The sequence below is a fragment of the Mycteria americana genome, chromosome 1, assembly GCF_035582795.1.
Source record: "Mycteria americana isolate JAX WOST 10 ecotype Jacksonville Zoo and Gardens chromosome 1, USCA_MyAme_1.0, whole genome shotgun sequence".
Taxonomy (NCBI): domain Eukaryota; kingdom Metazoa; phylum Chordata; class Aves; order Ciconiiformes; family Ciconiidae; genus Mycteria; species Mycteria americana.
In genome coordinates this window covers 44,493,215-44,517,437 of record NC_134365.1, presented here as the reverse complement: position 1 = coordinate 44,517,437, position 24,223 = coordinate 44,493,215, and the positions used below count along the sequence as shown (strand labels likewise).

Below are 24,223 nucleotides of genomic sequence, written 5' to 3'. Positions count from 1 at the left end.
TGTGCCTAGGGAACTAGGATCTTGCAAGATGCCAAGTGCCTATCAACTGCTATTATGCACTCTCAGCGGAAGGCAGAAGGTAATTAGTACTTGCAGGTTCAGGCCTAACCATGACTGAACTAAGCTTTTTCATTTTTTGACAACATTGCAGATCTTTGGTACTGTACGTTGCCCTTTACAATGGCATTAGATTTACATCTTGATCTTCAATTACTTTTTTTTAACATTAAAATTTGCCTCTTCAAAGAGCTAAAAGGCATTCTTTTTATTCCCCTTTCTATTTTATGCCAGAGCCTCTAAAGTGGTTCAATTCTCTTAACTGAAATATTCTACCTTTAGCATTGCATTGAGTTCAGCTGGGTATATTAAATTTTGCACTGATAATTCAAGATTAAACTGTTAGAATAAACAATCAGTCATACAGAAAAAAAAGGAAAAGACAGCTAAAATTTCACAAATTAGGAATTAAGTTGATAAAAGTTATTGAATGCCAAGGACTTAAAATCTGTACACTATCAGATTGCTAGGTATGAATTTAAGGGGCTAATTTAAGTAGCATGTTTTTGAAATCCCAGACAGTGAAGAGGAAGCTTGGCTGGAGAGTTGGTGATCCATCCACTTATTAAAGGTCTGACATTTACATCAACTATGAATCTACCCTCCTTAGGTTTAACTGTGCAAAACAAAACATATTGGTTAAATCCCAAAATGTTTGGGCAAAAGTATGTTTAAATAACTATACAGAATATTTTGAATGGAATAATCTTAAAATACCTATCTGTGCAACATTTCAAAGTTTGAGCTCTCTTTGTAGACAAGAGATGCACAATTCAGCTTTTTATCAAATTTTCCCACAAAAAAGATAGAAATGAAACTGAGTATTAATTACATAATGTAATTTTGCATTTAAAATATTTATTTTCCAAGTATCCATGGTCATTTATCCAGGTCCTAATGAATATAATTAAAAACACTTAATAATATATTGTAAATACAACAATGGCCTTACAGAATATGGAACAAATTCCACATAAATATCAATAACAAATTGCACATTATTTGTTCTACAACAAAGTATTAGGTTGTTATCATTGGTGGAACATAACAAACATCTCAAGGAATTTTTCCACAAGCATAATCAAACAGTTCTTCCAAATTATTCTTGGTTCAATGGGAGGAGTTGGCTAACAGTAGCCCAGGGTAACCCAACAACTGGTGATCTCATTTTCCATGTGTTGCTGAGGGGGAAATACCTCACAATTACTTAATATTAATAGCCCAGAACAAAGTCCATAAATCAAATACAGGGACTCTACGAATGCTAAATCAAAGTGCTTAAAGAAAAGGGGTTTGTTTCACATTTATTATATGGAGAAAACAAAATCAGCATAAAATCTTTTTCAAGGGAGAACGCAAAATTTCTGCTGTGTTGTTTTTTGAGCTTGGCCTCACTAATCTTCCTAACCTTGGAACAGCTGCATCTACATTAGTGATTTTGTGTACTGACAGGGTTGTTTTCAGGTGTGAATTTGTCCTGTGTTGGTGTCATGCACTCCAGTACATCAGTGTGGCACATGAAGCATCTTCTCTCCAGGTGGAACCAAGGTTGAAGCTGTGCACCAGGGCATGATCTAAAGTGATCCACTTGCAATGTGGATGCAAGGGTCTCCAGCCGTTCACTCTTTGTGCCTGTGCAGGACTCTGTTAGTTGTGGTAAGGCAATCTGGGATGGCTGTAGAGAAATCTGCTTTGTGTTGCCTACTAGTGTGTAGACACATGAGTACACCTAGGATGGGCAACTGGTGTGAACTTCATTATCTGTAAGCATGCAATGTGTACTTGTGGTCTGAGAACCAAAACAGATCGTGTCAGATCAAGCCTCACTCTTTCCTTCATCACTCACATGATGACAGTGTGTACAGTGGTCACTATAAAATGTTGACACATACAGCTTGAAAGTAATGAATTTTGCCAAGGTTTACTTTATTGGTGTAGTGTATAGACTAGAAAAGTTAACTACTGTCTAATGAATCAACATTTGGTAGTGGCTACTGCAATTGGGTAGCATAAACAGGATTAAAACAACTGGATCTTCAGTTATATTCTTTCCATACTCTCTACTGAGCAAGAACAAAACCTGTCCCGTTGTCTGATAATGGAAACTGGAAATACCTCTGATAGCTCTGTACCTTTGAAGCTTATCCATTATTTTCCTCCCCTTATCTGAGCTCCTTTCAAACTCCACTCATGTGATCCAGTTGCATCAGACTTGTAAGGCTTCCTCATCCACTCTCCTGATTTTGCTCTTCTCCCATCACATCTTACATGCCTGGAGAAGCATGCTAACCCGTTCCAGGAATCTTAAGACTGGCTGTGAGCCACATTGGTGGCTGCTCCATCACTGTACAGTGGCATCTCACCACTTATTCTGGACTGCTCCATAGGCCTCTTAGCTACTGTGCTCTAGGCTTCTCTTCTTGCATCTTGTTCCCGATCAGCTGGCCCTAGTCCTTGGGTTCCCAGCTTTGGCTTGTACTTCTAATCAACCTGCTTTCAGCCCAGCTTTCTTCTACACTAGATCCCGACTTGTGGAAGGACCTGCTCATTCCTGACCATGCTTTTATCCCCTCTCTTTGGCTGGATAAGTGCTCCTGGACTGCTCTGGATCAACCTTACCAGGCGTCTAGGGAGCACAGACTTGACCATGCAATATCTTTACAGTTATTGGCTCCTACTGAAGAAGTTTTGCAAAGCAATTCTCTAAACCTCTTCAGCACTTTCTGTTTGAAAAATATAGCCCTTTTTCTTCTTAGCTTAGGAAATCTGGCAATGCAGTGAGGACACATGGATACGTCACATTTTTGCCCCCATTCCTCTGCTTATTCTCAACAGTTTGCTCTAGGAAGGACAATACTAAAACCTTGTTAAAAAAGCACTTTATTTTCTTTCACGAACATATTAGTCAAGTCTATGGCCCTGAGGATTAGGTCCTGCAACCTTCTGCTTCTCTTGCATGAAGCAGATCTGAAGGACAAGTTCTTCTGTCCTTATGAAAATGATGCTGCTCAAAGGGCATTATGCTAATCTTTTCCTCCAAGTTACTCAGCTGACTTACAGCTACAAGTATGGCCTGTTATCTTTAATCTCCTCCTCTCTAGTACAAAATGAATTCTCTCAACATCATTGTGTTGAATGCCCTTGTGCTCTTCCTTTTTGGTCGTTTTCCCTTGTTTCTATGCTTCTTAGTTTTTCTTCTGTACTGTTGTTTCTTTCTCTGAGGAACTTTTGCTTTTGCATAAAAAGAGATTTAGAGTTCAGAGCTACCTTTGTTTATCATGTAAGCTCAGAAATACTGCTAGAAAAATATACAAACACTGTACTAGGTCCTGGTCAAAGTCTTGAAAAAGGGCAGTGAAAATTGTGCACATTTGCTTCATTTTTGGGACAACCAAGATACTCTCAATAAACTTGCCCCTTCCAGATGAGAAGCCTGCTCATTATATGCCTGCTCATTTTCTTTAGCAGAGAAGGGAAATTGGCTGACTGCTTTATCAGTGATGCCACACCCAGATTCATCTTTTGTGATACCACGGAGAGGATGCTGCCAATCAGTCCCCTCTTCACAGAGCCACTACTGAGGCAACAAGCAGAACTTTTTGTAGACACATCAAACAGAAACCTACAAATGCAACTCAAGAGTTCAAGAAAAGGAGAGGTACTTTACCTGGTCTTTCATGGTTTTCCCTAAATCTTTAACATCTTTCATGTTAATAGCATTCTTCCCTCCCTTTTCCTTTCCCTTCTTCTTGTTCTTCTTTTTGAACAAGCATTTCTTACAGAGACAAAAGCAGCAGGTAAGGATTAATAGGACTGCAACTATGGCTATGGCTATTAAGGCCCAAGGTGGCACTGGAAGAGAAAAAGAAACACACACAAAAAGAAGGTGGTAAACTGTTAGTAAGGTTAAATTTAGAAACAAGCACATTTCTCTCACAGCTAAGCCTTTTTCAATGAAAATGCCGTGCAGAAATACCTGAAATCTTTTCTAAAATATCCTTTATCATTTGTATATTTCTCCCAACTGAGCATTTGCACACACAATGCCAATTTAACACATCTATCTATTTACATGGTGGTGACACATATCAAACTCACTTGCAACTATTTTGATTAATCAACCATCTGAAAACAGTATGTCCAAAATATTTACACTGTGCAAATCTGTAAAATACTCAGCACGTTTAGGCAATTACTTGCTTCTTTCTTTAATCATCTCCCCATCCCACCTGGCATTGTGGCTGAATCTGATGGAACTGACTGGGAATTTCCCTTTTCCGGAATGGCACCCAATCCAAGCAATCAGTTTTGATGAACAGCCCTTCTCCTCTGCCCACTGCTGTACTTAACAGACTCACAGACTCCTCACAACAGATGCAGGTCAAGGTCACTAGTAAAGACTGACCAAGGACAAAGGACTGTCCAGTCCAAGGGTATTTGCCCTATTTGTCATCGTGCCCTAAGGCTAGCAAAGTTTCAGTACATAGCTATATTCTCACCTATACTTTTCTATAAAGAAAAGCGTATGTTCCATTTATTCATTCAGTCCAGGATGCTGGACACGGCTGAAGCATGAATAAATAACAGAGAACAATTACTATGATAAAATGGTCTTGTTAAAGATCAGAATTTTTGGAAAAAAGGAATTAAGATGACACTTAAACACAAGTACTCCAGAAGGGAATTATCTTCATACAAATCAGCTTTAATGACCACTGATCCCCACATTTAACCAGAACACCTGACAAAACTTCAAATCTTGTAAACTGTCATTTTCCAAAAATCTCAAAATGCACTCAGTCTATCAGGTCTGCAAGATACTCTCCCAGTGCATTACATAAAGGCCTCTAATATGATACAGAGCAAAACCGTAGAGTGAATCAAATTTGACATGCTGACGTCAGTGAATCACAAAAGGGAATGGGCAGTATAAATAGAGAAAATTAATTGCTTGAAGGAGCTAAGCAGAGTGAGAAGCATGGTCACAGGAACTTCCACTACAAATTACCAGTTCAGGAAGAGGACAAAGCACCTTACATCTTCCTTACTCTAAATTTAATTATCATATCTCTAACTTTTATTCAAATGTCCTTGGTGACAGATACAAAAATAATGCAGGAGAATAGTTAAAACAATAATTTCTGTAATACTTTTGTGCCTCCAAATGTTCATTAAATGCAGCTGCTATAAAAGGGAAGCTGTACCATATGTAGAACAAATGAGAACTGATTACTAAACAAATGAATGTTAAAAGATAAACAGTGAACAGATTAACAGCTGTTTATGGGATGATTTTATGGAGTCAGCAGCAGCAATTCTGCAGTTAAAGTTGCATTAGATCTGCACTTATCACACCTTAAAATCTGTATTTCATGCATTAATGATTTTGTTTTGTCTTCAAATCTGGTGTGGTAACACTTTGTAGCACAACTGACTCTCCTACAAATTTTAAATTTTTTTTCATTCAGCACTCACAAGTGTAAAACCATCGCCTTTCACAGGCAAGGTGTGTTCTTCTCAAATTCTAAACTTGACATGTGTACTTAGTCTGTTAAACACTTAGCATCTGAAATGGTATTTACTTAACACTGTACTTTATACCTGAACTAATCTACAGGAGTTATGTCAATATGAAATGAATGCTGTGCCCAAATTTATCAGCTATTTGTTTTGCTGCCTTGTCAGCAGTACTTGAAGCACGATGCCAGCGAATATGGGGAGCAGCAAGAATATGGGATGGGGTTCTGCCAGCAGGATGGCACCATGGGAGGAAAGAGAGGAGGGACACATCAAATGCGGGTAAGCTGGGAGAACCAAGGAATTGAGGAGACAGGAAATGTGGGCGTTAATGGGATATATACATAAGCATCCTACAGATGAAAAAGCTTGTGGAGGTAGCGAAGTCAGGTGCCTCTGTGCTGAAACTGTTGTCTAAAGTGGTATTCTGGCACTGCCACCTCAGTTCTCTGGAGCATGAACAATGTAGGGTGCCTTGGGAAGCATTTGAAACACTTGCAGATACCTCAGCTTCTTTCTTATAATGCATTGTCTGCTGTCATCTGTTTGTAATTTAAGTTCACCCAATAGCTCTTGTGATGCAATTAAATGATCATCAAATTTATCTGAGACACCAAGAATTAGGCAGAATTCCTTATTTATCTCTTCAAAGAAAATACGCTTTCTTTTTTATTAAACAAAGCATAAGCAATAAAGGAAAAAAATTGGGTTAACCCAAAATCTGGACATTTCCAAAACAACTTCAAGTCTGAAAAAGCAAAAAGGAATGGTTTGGGTTTTTTTCCCAATAAAAGTGTACTGTCTCTGTCAAGGAGATGGCTCATCTGAACATTGCCACTGACAGAGATTGCCCAATCAGTGGATGTACATGTTAGATTTAAGACAAGTGATACGTACAGTTATCACTGCCTTTGAAGTGATGTTTGTTTCCTTTCAAAGGCATTATTTAAATGATTTTAAATGTTAATCATTTTACATAATACGGACAAGACTTTCCAAAACTACTAAAGACTTTGAAGGTTTTCATATTTGTGCTCCCCAGTTCATGACACTGCCAGAGGAGCTTGAATTCCAGAAAAAGATAAGTTTTTAAAAATTGGTTTTCTATAAAGTTGTCTCAAGGTGGACAGGCCAGAATGAAATGACTGAAATCACTACTCACTTTGGAAGACTCAAGTCTACAGCCTTTAATGTTTAGCCTTTTTATGAACTGTGAATAATATGTATAAAAACTTTACCGACAGTATATAAACTTTCTTGTTTTTGCACAGTGGCTCACTTTGGAGATTCATATTTGTTAATTCCAGTTGGACTTTACCCACATGTATGCAAGATTTTCAAAGAATTTCATTTTTCCAGTGTTTAAATGGACAAAAAAGGGAATCTACAGTTTGAAGACTACCTCTATCTATATTAAACCTGTCTGATCAGGTTAGTAGCACAGTTTGAAACCTCAGGAAGTCTTCAGACATGATCCATTGAACAAAAGACCTCTGTGGCAGACGAAGCAGGGTGGGTGACGTGAAAAACGCAGATCCTGACCAAGCAACCGAGGTGTCAGGGAGCCAGAAGCTTCTTGTACAACTTGTCTTACCCAGTGCCTGCACAAGGGGGTGCTTTGAAACAAGCAATACTTACCTATGCAATCAAGGAAAAGTTATTGGTTTAAGGATAATTAATATGTGTGTAAACTTTCTGGTATTTCAGTGCTATTTTCTTTGTTCTGCTCCTGTGGGCAAATACAGAATACTTATTTTGAAGAAGCTGTCATGAATCGCTACGTGATTCAGTGATTCTACAAGGCTCTTAAAGACAAATCTATAGGAGGGGATCTGCTGAGTAGCATAGTTAGTAAATAAGGTCTTGATTTAGTCTTATTGATCCAATCCAAAAAGGGTATGCTCCAGGACTTTACTCAAAAATGCAGGAATGAAGCCTATCTGTAAAAGGAGAGTGTAGAGAAAATGAAATGCATGGCTTACTCCTGAGAGACAGCAGGGCACTGAAAAGAGTAAGCTCTAGGATTGTGTTGATAATAGAGGCATTTTGGGTACCGATTTTGCATCCTTCACTCATGCTGAACATAAGTCAGACACGGATGCAGCTACAGGAGTTGTGAGCTCTCTCATCTCTCTCTGTTGCTTCCTTCCACTAATGCCAGGCAGGGTTGTGTGCATATTGTGGGTCATTTGATGCATTTGTAGCATTTCACAAATACAGCAGCTGTGATGCACTTACATTATCATTTTAGTTTGGGCTTAGGAGTGCATTTATGAGGCGTATCTCCAGACCATACCCATATACCATGCTTGGACTCATGTTATGCAGCGATCTGGGAGGGCATGATGGACCAAATGGGAATATACACTCCCAGGGCTCACCTAATGACGCTCCAACTGCAAAAGGCACTTGGCCCATGGGAGCAAACCTAAACAGAAGCATTGCCCCCACAAAGTTTGCAGTGTGGGGCTGGGTCCTCAGGACTGAGGAGAAGCAAATCAGTGCTTCACTCCACTGATTTGCTTCTACTGTGCTGCACTAAATAAATATAGCTTGTGTCCCAACCTGTCATTAAATCTTGTTCCACTGAATATGCTAGATTCAAAGGAAAGGATGTATTACTGAGTTATTCAATTTAAGAGCTACAAATTATGTCCTTTATATAAAGATATCCTTACTTGGCCTTACACAAAATGCTTGGAGAGGTACAGGCCTTGGGTCTAAAACTGACATTCCCATTAGATGATCTAAAATTATCAAATGCCTTGGAGGACATTTGACTCCAGAGGAAAGACAGTAAGAGGGAAGTCACAAAACATGTAACAGCATCAAAGTGCTACAGCCTGTAAAAGAGAATAAAATCCTTCATCCTAATAATTCTCTTCCCTTTCTGTGTGCAATGTCAGAGGAAACTTTATTAACTTAGAACCCAAAGAGAGGGAAGGTCAAGGAAGAACTGAAGAGAGGAGCTGAATTAAAAAGTGAAGACTTCCATACCAAAAATGCTGTCCACTGACAACTCCCAATTAAGCAATTAAGCAGTCCCATTTAAACTGTGACAGCAAAGGACTATCAGATGATGGCAGCTTCCATATTAATCTGCAAAGGAGGCCCATAGCATGTCAGAATTGATAAATATTAATAATCTATGTTTCAGAGGGGGCATGATACTCAACAGGAAGCTGCAACTGTCAAACAGTTGTATGTGAAGCGCATTGCATTAATCTAAAGCTCTGGTAGCCTGAACATGAGAGCACTGGCAGTTTTCATTTACTAAACCATAGTTTTATCTTAGCTTTTTGCACTTACAGCTTCTAATCAGGAAACAAACCCCATATATAGCCATATTCAGACTTTCTGTACAGAAACTCCCCAGGGGCCATGTTCTGGGAATCAATTTGACTTTCATTAGAAGTTACTTAAAGAAAAAGAAAATGTACTGAGAGCAAGGACCCAGGTAACAGATACCACTATTCACTGCAGAAAGAATACAAAGGTGATCAATGCAAAGAAAAGGAAATGCTGATACATGGTAAAATGACTTGTAAAAGAGGAAGATAAAAACTGCAAATACATACTTACAAATACCAATGATTTAAATACTAGCCTTCAGGCTTATATAGCTACATTTCTACCCCAAATACTCTTATGTATGATCTCTTGCTTTACTGGCATGTTTGCAAAATATTATTTTCACTTTCTTACATTTACCACAGATTTTTATGTGGTTCAAGTTGATGACGCTACCTTTGACCCATTACTAGAAGGAACCATTAGTAAATATCTTAACCAATGCTCTCATGCTGTCATTCCCCCCCCCCCCCCCCCCATTTTTTGAGCATGTGCAGTTGCATAAGACTATTTCTATGAATAGTTTATGGAAGTTACTGAAGCTTTAATTGAGCTAAGAGATGTGTGTTTTGACAGTGAAAGTTCCCCACATGCAAAACAGTCTGTGAAAGTGCACTGATCAGATGGGCTTCGCTCATTGAATATATGCCTGCCTATAGCTTCTTTGTTAGACATTATAATGCAAAATTATGCAAACTTTGTATGACTGAACATTCCAGTCTTTGCAAATAAACTGACATTGAATTTAGCAGTAATCCTAGATATGGCTACAAATTTAGCCGAAGTGCTTGGCCTGCTTGAGAATCTGATGTGCCTACTGTATGCTCCCAAAGCTGAAAGTCAAAATGCATAAAACGACTAAAATATTTACCTGAAGGTGAACCCACACCTACTATTGGAATTTGCACGTAATTTATGTTTATTATTGCTGGTATTAATTCACCTTTTAGGGCATGTGATAGGTTCTCTGTTATGGTAAAACACCTCTACCCAACAGCGTACCTTCTTTCTGCAGAGCAGAACTATTTCTGTCTCTGTTGCTATCTCTCTTCTTTCCAATGTGTTTTGCTCCCCCTCTCCCCCAGCTCCTCGCTGCTCAGCCTCATCACCTCCTCTGCCCCACATCTCTTGAGACACATGGAGGTGAAAGCAAGGCAGGGGAGTTTCCAGGCGAGATGGGATGGTGAGGCAGCCAGAGCGAGGAAGCGAAGCTGCTGAGATGTCTCCTTGAAAGAAGTACCCCAGACAGATCGCAAAGGCCTTCAAGCTCAAATGTCAGGTTTCATCTGTATAAATACTAAAATGAAAATAGCTCCTCTGTTAACCTGCCCATTCCCCCTCAAATCAAAATTAAACAGAATATGAGCAAAAGAGAGTTAACACAGCTCTGCCAGCTGTGTCGCTGCCACTTGGGGCCGCTCTCTTGGGCTCATTTTGAGCTCAACCACCATTGCATAGCCTCCTTGGTGGCCACATGGCTCCTGGGGAAGGTCCCTCCTGTGGTCTCTGGTGCCTGGCTGCCCTGGTGCCGTGCTTCTGTGGGGCTGCTGGCTCTCCTCTCACCCTCTCACAGCTTCCAGCCCGCCTGCCTGCTTCTGCCTCTGCCTTCTTCCAGCAAATGCCGCCATTTCTTCCATTGCCCTCTATGAAAAACGATATTCCCCCACTTGGCATGCAACGGCCCAGAGGAGGAACCGGCAGCCCAGCTCCCTGCCGCAAAGCATGTCCCTTCTGAAGGACCGCAACACTGGCCAGCGTGACAAATAGAACAGCCTCTCCTTTCCGGCAAAACCTCTAGGTCATTTACTACAGAAAACAGTGTAGGGAAAGGAAAAACTTTGGTGGAAGATGCTTTCTAATCAAGTAGATAATATTTTAATCTGATGCTTCCTATCAGTTCATGTATTTGCTGTCATAAAGCTTTTAAAATAAAAGTAATGAATTCAGGCTCTAGATAATTGCCAGAGAAAGCACTGGGCACACTGAGCACCTGGGGAAGATTGAAGAAAGCTTGAGCCTCCAACCAGACCTGGAAGCCAGACAAGTTTGCTGAAGGCTTTCCAAAAACTCTATGTACCAACACCAGCTGAGGCCAAATACTTTCCTGAGAAGGGACAAAACAACCCATGGGGCTAATATTCAGCTCTGACGAACAAATCTGTAGAAGCTTGAGATGACTGCTTTCCATCATGTGGACAATTGTATTTTGTGGTTAAAACACATTTCACTTTTACTGTGACATATACAATATGTTGCACTTCAAACTTCAATTGATAGTCTGAAGGAAAACAGTAAAAAGAAAGTCGCGCAACTCCCTCTGACTCGGAACTGGAATTTTCAAAGGGACAAAATACTCCAGTCATATGAATCTCGGGACTCAGAAATCAAGAGAATAAGACTGAAAAGTAATGAAATTGATTGGGAAAAAAATCAATTATGCCTGTATATATTTGATTTTCTTCGCTGATTTCATTCATTGTATGCGATGAACACTAGTTTTGTTTTATCTTCCTTCTCAGTTTTTGAACACTTGGAGATGTTATTTGTATCACATTTTCAAGGTTTGCCCTGCAAATATGAGGGCCAGGGTTGTATTCCAATTTTCAAAACAGTAATCACATTTCTTGCATACCAGGATTAGTCATGCATAGTACATGTTCAATGTTGTAAGTTCCAAAACTAGGTAAAAACTCCATTGCCAAGGAAGGAAAAGCTAATTTGGCACATTTTTTTATAAAATATTATGCCGGGGTAAAGTCCTTTAAAAAAAGAAACTGATTTGTGATTTCTGACAAGATGAACTTATAGAAACTATATCTGTCTGTAAGCCAATGGTCTGCTAACATATACAAACTTAACACAGGATGCTATTGCACAGTGGCTTAGGGTTTAAAGGAGAACAGCTACTATTAAAAGAATTAACAACCATTGGAGTAATACACTGAGTTCCCACTGAAAGTAATAACCAGTTTTATTCCTTACTGAGATTTAATATTCATTCAGAAGGTCTCAAATAAAAATGGCTCATATATAGCACTTTTCATCAGTAGATCACAATGTGTCTTATAAAGGAGGTAGGCAATAATATCTGAACTGCAGAGATGCAGACATTAATACATACAGAACAAAATGACTTTGGTTAGCATTATAAAGAAGACACTGTGGGAGCATTGGTCTACATTACTGACTGGTGCAGTGCACAGGAAACAACAGGGGGGTTCCTTTGCTGCAAGCATGTTTCCAGGACCACAAGTCCCTGCTACGTCTTTGCCAGCAGCAAAGTTCATGTCAGCTGCAGGTCCTAGGCACACACCCCGCAAGCGCAGGGAGCTAAGTGCTGGAGGATGCCATGCGCATGTTGCAAGCAAGTGCACCAGAGAGCAGCCTGGGGTGTAGTGTCAACCTCAGATCCCACCAGAGGAAGCACCTCAAAGTGCCACCCTGGGGTGTGTGCATGCTGTGTGGCTCCTGGTACTACAGAGGCAACACAAACTCACATCCAGAAGGAACCCCTCCAGCACACTAAATCACTAGCGTCGAGCGCCCTGTGTGACACCAGAGTCAAGAATACATCCGAGGTGGCCCAGGTCCCAGCGCCAGGCCCCTCAAGGTTGTAATCTTTCCGACACATCTCACTTGCACCTCAGCTACTGCAGTGCCAGGAGCCTCACTCAGCCCTTAGGGCACCTCCTTCACTCTGCTTCTTCCCAAGCAGCATATCAGAGGGCTGCTTCCAGATTTTCTGCATGGCTGTTTCATACAAAACAGTGATTTGCTGAAAAGAAGGACTGAAACACGGCACTTCCCATCCTGGTGTGGAATAGTTACTGTCGGCAGGGTAATTACTGTCCCACGGAGAGTGTAATGACATGCCGTGCTCTGAAAATGTTCCAGGCTTGCAGAGTGTTTGGGACCTTAAAACTTACTTTTGTTTATCACCGTAGAGCTGTAGCATAAACAAAGAGACTTAAGGTTTTTTTTGTTGTGATGCGCTATTTTGATAATAATTTTTCACTTCTTATTTAAAGCTTTAAAAGCAATCTTTTTCTTTTTCCTGACTTCTGCCATTTTATTATCCAGCCAGCGAGATTGTATCCAGAGTCCATACTCAGACAAAGCACTGAAGTATGGGATAGCACAGAGTAAATAGAATTTACTCCTCATACATACCAAACTGATGAACTTACCCATTGAAGCAATCCTCCTGTTCCTCAGCCTTGTTGCTAATTCAGATTTTCATTTGCCACCTTATTAAAAATTTTGGTGAAATTCTCAGTGAAATTTACTGTCTCTCCATGTGAAATAAGACCAAATGTCAAAATGTAAAGTATGTCTAACTTGCAAATAATCAAACCCTTTCTGTTCGTAAAAAGTATGACACCATTTCCCTTAGGACTTGATCTTTTGCCTGTATCCATTACACAGTCCAGTAAAGCCATATTATTGAGTCTGAACAGATACTAAGCAGGTTCATATATCTGGTTTTATCCAGGCCTTGAAAAGGCCTGCGATGAACCTGTTTTCCCCCCTCTGATAGGTAAGATAAAGACAGGTTAAAAAGACTCATCTACAGCATAGAACATTTTATATATATATATATATATATATAAATATAAATATATATAAAATATATATATATAAAATATCTGCCATCCACTTATTAAAGAAACACATGTATTCTGCAGTTAAGAATCATGGGAACAGTTAATTTCTAAAATTAATACTTTCCAACATAAAAGCCTTTGTTGTTGTTTTTCATTTTTCAAAATCGCTTCACCAGGAAAGCATTCGCATACTTAAGTATGGAAAGCAGTGAGAAAGGCTAATTTCTAATAGGTTTGGGAACTTTTTCATATCTTCTATGTCCAGAATGATTTAAAAAAACCTTAATTGCATAGCTGTAGTAGTGATAAATCAATTATAAAAACAATCAAGGAGCAAACCAAAACCAATCTCCTTCTTCCAGCTAGAATTAAAGCTTTGTTTTTCAATTTTTACTGTATGTTAGGCCAATTGCAGTATGTAGGCAGTACCTGCTCATATGAGAAACCGTATTTCTTTTTGTGACAGGAATGTATCTGTAAAAGCATATTTCTTCTTCTGGGCAATAGTGTATACCCAGTGAGATCAACTGAATATCTGCATTTCTTGATCTGTTATTTTAGATGTACAGATATAACTCTGAACAAGATTCTTTCATTAAATATTATCATTATTAATAGACACTCATTTGTGTGTGGGTAGTGCCTAAAGGCACCGACTCAGAAGAAATGCCTCACCAGATTAGACAGTGCACACAGATGAAATAAAAAGACAGTCTCGCCTGAGAGGCTTTACAGCGTAAGGTCCCATGCCTATGTGGTGGGTACGTGTGCATCTTGGTCTAACTGACTGCTCACAGGAGCTGTGCCCTTGTCCAACCATCAGCCTACAAGGATGCACCAGGCTTGTACACTACCAGATCCAGTCCAAGCACATCACCCAGTATTCCCTTGTGCACAACCCTTGCTAAATACCCCTTCTATCACCTCAACAAGATCATCCTAGGATCCTGTCCACCTAAGACAAGAATGCCCTCTTGCTGGAGGGAACTCAGACAGCTAGCCTGGCACCTCCATAGATCACCAGTGGCCAAGGTTATGGCCAAGACTGAGCCCTGAAACAAAGGACACAGAAAACCGAGAGACTCTCTTAGGCCGGGACCCTCCAAAAGGAGTGCCTGAGCCAACTGTGCTATTGAGGCAATAGCAGTTAGCCTCAGACAAACCAGATTTCAACCATGGCTCTTTCTGGTCTTCCAGGTGGCAGCTTTTAATAGTAATACCCCAGTTAAAAATGCTGTACATTCAATAACTCTTCAGGCCACACAGTCTTGTCTGTGACCTCCACTCTTTCCCAGAAGGCATTTCCAGCACTTGAGCTCCTGAGGGACCTCAGGACTACGCTCATGTTACAACTCATTTTGGAGATAATCCAAGATAGGTCCTAAGAAGACTCTTCTGAGACAGAGAATCGGTGATAAAACATAAGAACAAACAAGCTGTCTTTAAAGTAAATAGTCATTTATGAAGCCTTCATCACTGTGTTTCTAGACTGGCAATCAAAACATGCATGCTCTGACAATGCTAATTCTGACCTAAAGCTAATAGGACTTGAGTTTTTCCATAAATGGTTTTATGTCACGCACTTCCACACTGAACCCTCAGTGTGAAATGAAATCCCCTAACCCTAGTCACCATGACTGAAACATCCCACATGGTCTGTCACCTTTGTTTCTAGGGTGTCTGTAACACCAAGAATGGCCCTATAATACTTACGTGCAGTTGCTGGCAGGCACAACCAGCATGAGCCACCTGCATGTTCACAGAGATCGTCAATAAGATACACTTCGTTGGTCCAGTGTCCTCTCAAATCTGGATGCAAGTGGATGTTAGGATTGCTAGGTAATCCTGGTCTTGGTGCATGGCCAGCAATGCCTGATCGGGTGCACCATATGCAGGCACGGGCTCATACAATGAGTCAGTCGCAGGGTGCAGCAGAGCAGGGTGCAGGAGTTGTGACTGTGCTATTCCACTCCCAGCTGGCTCTCTTCACCTTGGTGGGACTAAGCGAGCCTGGCTGTGGCTGTATGTATGCATTTTTCCAAGGGACCTCAAATTGTGTATTGATTCAGTCGTGCAGGGGTATGCGGGAGAGCATTCCTGGCAGGCACCTCTGTCCTTGATGTGGCATTCTGCTCGGGAAAGGGCAGAGAGTAAACCATCCACGCTGCAGGTGTTTTGAAAACGTTATATGGGTGACAATGGTTCGTGGGATCAGGGGCATAATGGTGTGTGCTCTGCTGCACTGGTATATGATGCATGCCTGGCAGGCCAGGGCAGCTAGGTGAGCTGTTCTGCGGTGTGTAGTCTTCCAGGCTGCCTGGGGGCTGTGCGCTGAAGGACTGAATGGTTCCAGGCTTGCCCCAGGCATTGAAACTAAAATGTTTGCATGACCTCTATCTATTAAGCAGAGGTGCTGGTCAGGATATTTATACCAGCTTTGCAAATTTCAAGGGAGTAGGTAGCCCAGCTATCCCAAGCCTCATCCCCGTGCTGGGATGGAAAGAGAGACCCATTCCCATGGCACGCCTCACCTCTGCCTCAACAAGCACTACAAAAGCTAACTCCCCTTGCTTCTTCCTCGCCAAGCCAAACTTCCCAAGAAAGAACCTCTGGCATGGATGTGCACAACAGCTTCTGCAGCAGTCTGCTCTGTTCCGCCAGCACACGGCTGTCACTAAGAAGATGTGTATCAGAAGATATTATAAAGATACAGTTTTGTGGAATCTGTATGTTATTAGACACTTACACTGCTAATACAGAAAAAAGAAATTTAATTTCATTATTCACTGACTGTATACAACTCAAGTCCCTTGGACAAAATGTTGTTTTCACTTGTTATTTAAAAAAATAGCAGGCTTTGACCTTTCTTTAAACGTTCAGTTTTATTTTAAAAGACTGAAGCAAAGAATCTAAATATGGGTGGTGCCCTTGCCTGGCATTTCGACCTCCTTTATTCTGCAAGAAGCTATCGAGGCTACAACCCAAGTATCAGTAGTGGCCTTTGTAGGAAGAAATCTATTTTCAAGGTACGGTTAAGGTTAATAGCTATGTTGCTCTTCTTTTTCAGAAGCTCATTTAGCAGCACTATTATGATGAGGATGATGATGATTGATTACTAACTTCTGCCTTTTTGCACAAAACGGACCATTCCTGATTGGCTAACTATAAATGCTGTAATGGTCATTAACTTTGTTGCAGGAACCACTGCCAAAGTGATAAATAGATTTGGTTTACATTAGCTACCAGCCTAAAAGCATCATTTGACCTCATTAATAGATCTAATCAAATCTGGACTTATGCTCCCTAAGAAGGAAGACTATCCTTTTTAGGACAAGAACTCCGAGGCTTTTTTCTGGTCTCTATAAATACAAAAGTTGAAATTTTGTTCCACTGAGGTAAGGTCACAATTCTCTCCAAAATGCTTTGTGCAAATGCTAGGCGTTCAAATTTTCCTTACCTCTTGTTCAGTCTGGAAGAAGTTAAAACTGCTCCTAGGAGGCATTAAAAGCTACCTGTACAAGCCCAGGGAAGCTGTGTTTCTTGGAAAAGTGGGCAGTTTCCTGAAGGAACCAAGAACACAGCATTTGCGTACACGTATCTGGAATTTCATGTTAGTATGTTGAAATCTACATTGGAATTATATGGTTGATGTACAGATATAGCTCTTCAGGTCTGTGGAATGAAAAAGCTGCAGACTGCATTTGATCTCTTAATCCATGTTTCCTACATACTACCTGCAAATTGTTTCTCATTTCCTTCATCTTTACTTCTGCAAGGTACAATTACAACACACTCCTCATTTTTGCTGTGCTTCTCCCTTTGCCTACCTATCAATGTTAGAAGTTACTAATTTAGCACACCTGGACTATGTTTTCTCTCATGTTGTGCTTCAGTCTTCTGCTAATTAGCCTGAATTTACACAAGCTCTAGTCAGGACCTATATTCAGCTAGGCCATGAGTGTGTGTTACAGCTGTAACCCAAAGTTGACAGTTTTAGTTTAGGGGATGATGTGGATCTGAAGGGAGCCTGGAAAGGACTGTTTCATAAGCAGACATATCATCCTGAAGGACAGCACAAAATGTTCTCATACGGTGTGGATTAATACAGGCAGTTTGTCCCAATGCTTTCTTTGTCCTGTTGATCTTATTGGCTATCAGCAAAAGCAACTCCTATCAGTTTATCTCCTAAGACAGCAACTCTCCCTAAAAATCTCATCTAGTACTTTTATCTCCTCTTTTTTGTAAACCTGACATAAAATAGAGGTGAAGTATGACTCTGCAAGCTTTGGGACAGAGGAGGAACCATGAAAAAGAAGACTCTTTTCATCAACTTCTGTATTTTATTCGGTGATTGTTGCTTATTCTAAAATTTAGCAATGTTGAGAATGGGAACCAGAAATCTGTTATGCCCTCTCATTTTGGCCTATAGTTTGAATTATTTACTACACAATGCCATGACTTCAGCATGAGTCAGAAGTGCTGTCATAGATCAGAGCTTCTGGCTTGATGAAGGAATTTAATCTAAGTCTCTCCATTTCCTGGAAGAGCACTCCAACTTTCAGATTAATACATAAAAAGTGGTGAGCTGTGCTACCAGCATAGTATCAGAAGACTCAGCCTTGTTCTACTTGTAACCCCATTCCCCAAAAAGAAGGGCTGTAGGCATCTGTCCTTCGAAGGGGAATTTTCATTCCCTAGTGTTAAGCAGACAGGTGAACCAGTCTGCTGCTCTGAGACATGTGCTAAGATGTGTTTCAGATGAAAACCTGCCATTTTAAACCCCTGTATCCGGCTTGCTGCTGGACAGCCAGCCTGGGAGGCTTTTCATCATTCTGAGACCCCTTGACTCCCACTTGTGCTGAGTTTGAAGTCCAGACATGTAATACTGAATGCAGGCTGCTAGCTCTTCTCAAATTATGTCAGTCGTTTTTCCTGGATATGACAGAAAGAAATAAATACCCTCTCTCAGTACCAGAGTCCACCTTTGATTATCTGCAGTAGGTGCCAGTTTTGCCTTATGCTGCCCCAATGAAAACCAGACACATTCTAGGCACTTACATCCCTTATGGGATCTAATTGTACGAGCTCAATTCACAGAAAGAGCATCCTTTTCCTCCATCTCCTTCTGTAGCGTCCTATTGACACTGAGTGCGCTCAGCACAGATTGATCCTACAGGTACGTCCAGGCCAGACTTTCTCCACTAAGTGAAGCATTCTTGTAAGGGCATACTGAAAACTCAGTGCTGAAATGTCACCGGCTTCTTCTATTCATTGGGAAGAGAATAGGAAATGGAACCTTATGGTAGCTCTGAAAATCAATTATTAGACATTCTTGTTTGACTTTTCTGCAGTAAATGGTTGTCAGGGCCCGACTCAACAGTTCTATACTAGACTTGGATCTACAGTCCTCTGGTTGACACCACTCCACGTTCATTGCTTTTTATCTTTGATGCTTTCTGAGTGATGATTTGCTAATTGGTGTAGTCAGAGAAAAGTATTAATTTCGTTTTAAAGAAGGAAAGCCAGGAGAGGATGACCTGTGACTTGCTTTCAAGATCACAAAGAATGTCACTAAAACTTAGGAGTGGTCAATCTAACTCCATGCCCAGTGTACACTTCTCTCCTGAGACTGGCCTATTTCCACTCTAGTAATATTTTGCTCCAGTATTTACAGTCAACCTTAGCAGCTGCTCTACATGGACACCTTTTCTTATTGCTATTTAACAACCACTGCATCCCCTCGTTGCTCAAAAGTGCATCCCACTTATTAAAATCATTTAATTAAAATCCATTCTTCTCATTGGGTTAATTTCATTGCTACTGATCAAAGAGGCTGAAAAAATGATCAAATCTTAAAATTAAAAGTACACAGCAGAGTTCTTGCTTCTTTCCCTGTATAAATACGATTGAACCAGAAGTGATTAACCCCAAGTTTGGCCAGAATAGAGAAATAAAAATTAAAAGGGAATGCTGTAACTAAGCATAGGAAAAATAATCACTTTGGGAATTAGAAGTCAGGGTTAAAGGCTCATTCTGCTGAAATGAATGACCACAGTCCTGATGACTTCTGTCCAGTGAGGATCCTGTCCCTGGTTCCCAATTCCTCTTGCAAGTACTCTGCCAGTAACAGGAGAAGCAGCTGTGCTCTCTTCTAATAAGGACTTTGCAATAGTTAATCGACAATCCTTTCAAACCTGTAGCACCACCAGTAATGAACAATTAATCCTCCATCTCCTCAGAACTGAGTTAAGCTCAGAACAGAAAGGGAGAGGCAGCAAAAGAAAATGGACTCTGTGAAGCATGAAGAAATAAAAATGAAAAGATCATAAAGAAAACAAACATTAAGGGTAGAAGAGCAATCAATAAAGTCCAAAGCTTGCAAAGATTGTCTTGGAAAATAAGTACTCTAAAGGAATTTAAATAAGTATAAATGGAATTCTCAGAAAGATTTATTTAAGAGTGAATTAATTCTTCAGTGCAATTTCCTTTTTTCTTCCTTTGCATGATTGTCTCTTAGGCTACTTCGCTTTCTGCATATGGTGCCACATGACAATAACAACACATTAATCTCTAAGTTATATATGTTCTTCCATAGTGATTATTCCAGCAAGCAAAAGGTTAATGCATTCAAATGAATGCAAATGAGATGGTGGTTTGTTATTGGCTGAAAGTGCCTCAAAACAGACTAATAGTGATACACAGATGAAACTTTGCATCTGCAGTCTAATTAAAACTAATCTAACTAAATATGGTGCATCTGTAAAGCAGCTTGAGCACTGCAGAGAACAAACAGAATTCCTTTTATAGTTGGAAAGAGCTTCCAAGAGCCAGTGTGTCTGCCATTTCTCTTTATTTGGAACCACTTTAATAGCAGGTGAGTAGTCAGCAAATAAATTCTCCATACCTGCTTTGGAATTGTTCATTCACAGAAGCAGAAGCAGGGATAATGTATCCACAGATACATTATAACACCAACGGAGGCCACATCGACTAGGGGAGGTAATGTCCTTTCATTAGGCAAAATGATACAGTTGAAAAAAAGAAAAAAGCTTCAAGCTGTAAGTCATCCTTCAGCCTCACTTACTAAGGCAGAACTCAACTACAAAAAAACACTTCTGCAGATGTGTTACATTACTGACATGAGTTGTCCACAGCAAAATCAGGCATGATCAAAACCTTGTCTTGTCAAGGGATTTCTTTTAAAATATTAAGACAAAATCACTTTTTTTCCCAGGCAAATAAACATTCCACAGACATTGTATCTAGTACGAAAACTTATTGCTCTCAGTTGAAATTATGCCAGAAGCGATTCTAGCACTGAGAACTAAAATGGCCATGAGGTAATAAAATAATGCGCATAACCCTCTACCCAGCATACACACTACAGGCTGTGAGACCAATGTAAAAGAACAAATTCCAGTGATTTGCCTTTTTTCTTTCCCTCTCAAAAATTCAGGTAAGAAACTTCATGCTAGAAAACTGTCGTGCTAGAAAAATGCTTGTCAGCAACTCTAAGATGAAAGAAGGCCAAAGCAGCACAATTCTTGATGAAAAGTTCATCACAACATACTTCTATGAGGTATTACAGTAGATGAAGATACTCAACATATTCCTACCTTAGAGAAATAGTGTGAACTGTCTTGATCCTGTTGCAACCTAAAATAACTATGTTCGTAGAAAACCAAAGATATGAAGGTAGGGTGCTTGGCAGGAGTCTGAATCCATGCAGGGTAAAGAGGCTCTCCAGATCTCATTGTTGTTCTTCTTTCTTCCTTTCTCAAGGCTCACCAGATTGCTGAAATGTTGAATTTAGTAATATCCAGATTGCTAAAATGTTGAATTCCTATATGTCCTTGACTCTGTGGGACAGGCATGGCTTTATATTCCTGGGAAATTCTCCACATCAGGCCACACTTTGTGTTAGAGCAGATTCATAAAATGAGAGCATGCAAGAACTATACTGTAAATATGACACTCTCCTAGAAGGCCAGCAAATTGACTCTTCCTATTGTTTTAGATGACATATTCACTGTATGAAAAATTGAAATAGGCTTGAGAGTAGAGCTCTGGAGACTTCTCTTGGTTGGTACCCTCACCAGTGAGCTATTTACCCCACATAAGCCAGAAGCTAAGCCATCTCTCCCACAGAACAATGTTCCTGAGTCCCTGGGTCTCCCACGGAGGATTTCTGTATCAGCCTCAGTGAGAAGGATGAGTAATGCATTCCCCATGCAGTCTAACCTATAGCCCATAGTCTCTCTCTCTTCTCTATGGGGTGAGATACATGGGTTTAAACTTGTTTAGGCTGAGTAAGATGCAAGCCATGTTCTTCCTCCTCTCATGATAGTGCCTTAACAACTATCCTTATTACATAACAAAATTGGTGACAACACTATCAGCATTTCCCTTTCCTTCTTTAGCCCCCACTAGTTCCAAGAATGAAAATACAACCTCCAAGTAAAAGAGCAATAGATAAGACAGAAAAATCCCATAGCAAAAATTGGGTCTGCTATTTGAAAAAATGTACATAGAGGGCTCTATTATCAAAAAGAAATCATAAATGATGAAAATTCTCAAAATTGTCCCATTAAAGTAATTTTCTTTGCTGCCTGATGTTTCTACACAAGTAGAGCTCCGATTTGAGTCCTTTTGGTTGTAAATAGCTCCATTAATTTCAGCAAAACTATGCTGAACAATGTTTGTAGGATTATGTCTTGAGGTAAACTTACTAATACACAGGAAAAAAGCATTGCATGTTTTTGACAGCATTCCTTTAACCTGGGAAAGAGAAGTGTGGTGATTCATAGAAAAGGGATATTTTGGTAAATCATAACTAATTTTCAAATGAAATGTCAGTCTGAAATTGCTAATCAAATAGTCATTTTCACGGTATTTTTCTATATGCTGGTGTGAAACTTACTCCTATGTAGAAGCTTGCAAAAGGCATCTTTCATAATTCAAAACCTATATTAAGGTGAGGTTTATGTGCTTCACAGCCTGCCACAGAGGCCCATGCAGCAGAACAAATATCCCCCTTTGTGAATATGTGCACCGACGGGTAACAGTACTGTGCACTACACTAAAAAGCCTTAGGGTAGCAGAGACTTCACAAAAATTGTGTTTTCTTTCTCCTAAATATGTAACATGAAGAAAAGTTCAAAATGAAAAGCATTTAACTTCATATGAGGGAAATTTTATTCAGATCTAGATTTTCTTGATGTCATATTTTATCACAGTATCATACATTCCCTAAGGAATGAAAAGGGGACTGTCAAATACGTTGTTATTTTTACATCATATTTTGATTCCAGTGCAATTTTGAGCTTTTAGAGTGTGGTACAAACGTGGCTGTATATACATTGCATTAAGGACATTGCATTTACTTGTCTTACTCTTTATGATGTATTATTTAATTTACTAATTAGTCATTATTTATTTATTGTTTGTGTATTTTAATTTATTATCTTTACTATTACTCTTGTATTACTTTGATCACACTTTTCTCCTACATTCACTCAATATATAGTACTCATAAGACAAACTGCTTTTATAATGTATGAAGGTCTTATTATGGCTCAGCCACCTGTGAATTGTCTTTAAATAAGCACAGTTTTAAGCCACCATAAATATAGAATGGTATTTTATATATGGTGAAAAACAGATAAGATACAAGATGCAGTAAGATAGAAATTATTTTTAAAAACAACATAGGACATCTGATGCAAAGTTTCTAAATTCTTCTAGACTTAGAAGTTGACTATACTGGTGAGCACAACACTTAATAAAATTTGAATCTTAACCCTGTGCTGCCTTTGCTATATTTTCAGTAACTAAGGAATGCAGCAAAATAGTATTTGCCCAAATTATCTCAGAAATAAATCTGTGAATATTTGCCTCACTTTCTGATCACTGATACTAGCATATTACTCTGCAGTACAGCAAAATTAGGACTTATTTGGTGAAATCTCAAAAAGGGTTTTCAGAAACTAGTAGATAACTTCTGCTTATTTTGAGATGACAGTTTGGGCATTTCTAATCTGACTTGTCACAAACTTCTGGATCTGCTACGTGGTGAGGAGCCTGTCCTTGAGCTGAGGAAAAGGAAGACCTCATCAATACTCCTTTTCAATGGAGCTTCAGAGCCAAAGTATGGCTACATACAGGAACACTACAGTATATGAGAAGTGAGGTTAGCAGAGGTAAAAATGGGCCATCAAATTTTACTGTTGTGGTGAAACAGTCCTTTAATAAGGGTAAAGTTTTTGTCTCCGTCACCTGCAATATGCAGTAAGCTTGGAAGTTAATATTTTTGTGCTGTGGCTAGTATTCAACCCATCCCAAATCATAAATAACTTATGTTGGCAGTGTTGTCCCAGGAAACCCCACTAAAGTAAGTGAAGCTAGTTATATTTATTCAGGCACATCATGGTAGAGGTGACACTTGATGAAAGAAGAAAGCCTTCCCTGGAGCAAAACTAAATGCCATTTAAGTCACTGCTGAAGGCTTAGAGATCCAGTATCTCTGCAGTAGCTTCCACAGATTCAACTGCAGAAGAGTTAAAAATACCACCCCAAAATAAACGCCACTAAACAGCTCTCCAGTCAAAGTACCTTAATTATGGCCAACATGTACACTATATTTTGATTGATAGCCCTTTTATCCCTTTATGAAAGCAGTTTCTGACAGGCATACC

At 39.7% G+C, this 24,223-nt stretch overlaps 1 protein-coding gene across 15 annotated transcripts in view; it reads right to left on the bottom strand.

The window, feature by feature from the left end:
• The window catches only part of SYT1 (synaptotagmin 1), a 360,596-nt gene that overhangs the window by 95,712 nt on the left and 240,661 nt on the right, over positions 1-24,223 (bottom strand). For all 15 annotated transcript variants that reach the window (XM_075496130.1, XM_075496083.1, XM_075496101.1 and 12 more), the window contains one exon: positions 3,725-3,909. In XM_075496130.1, the coding sequence (XP_075352245.1) occupies positions 3,725-3,909 (185 nt within the window). The remainder of the gene's footprint in view (positions 1-3,724; positions 3,910-24,223) is intronic.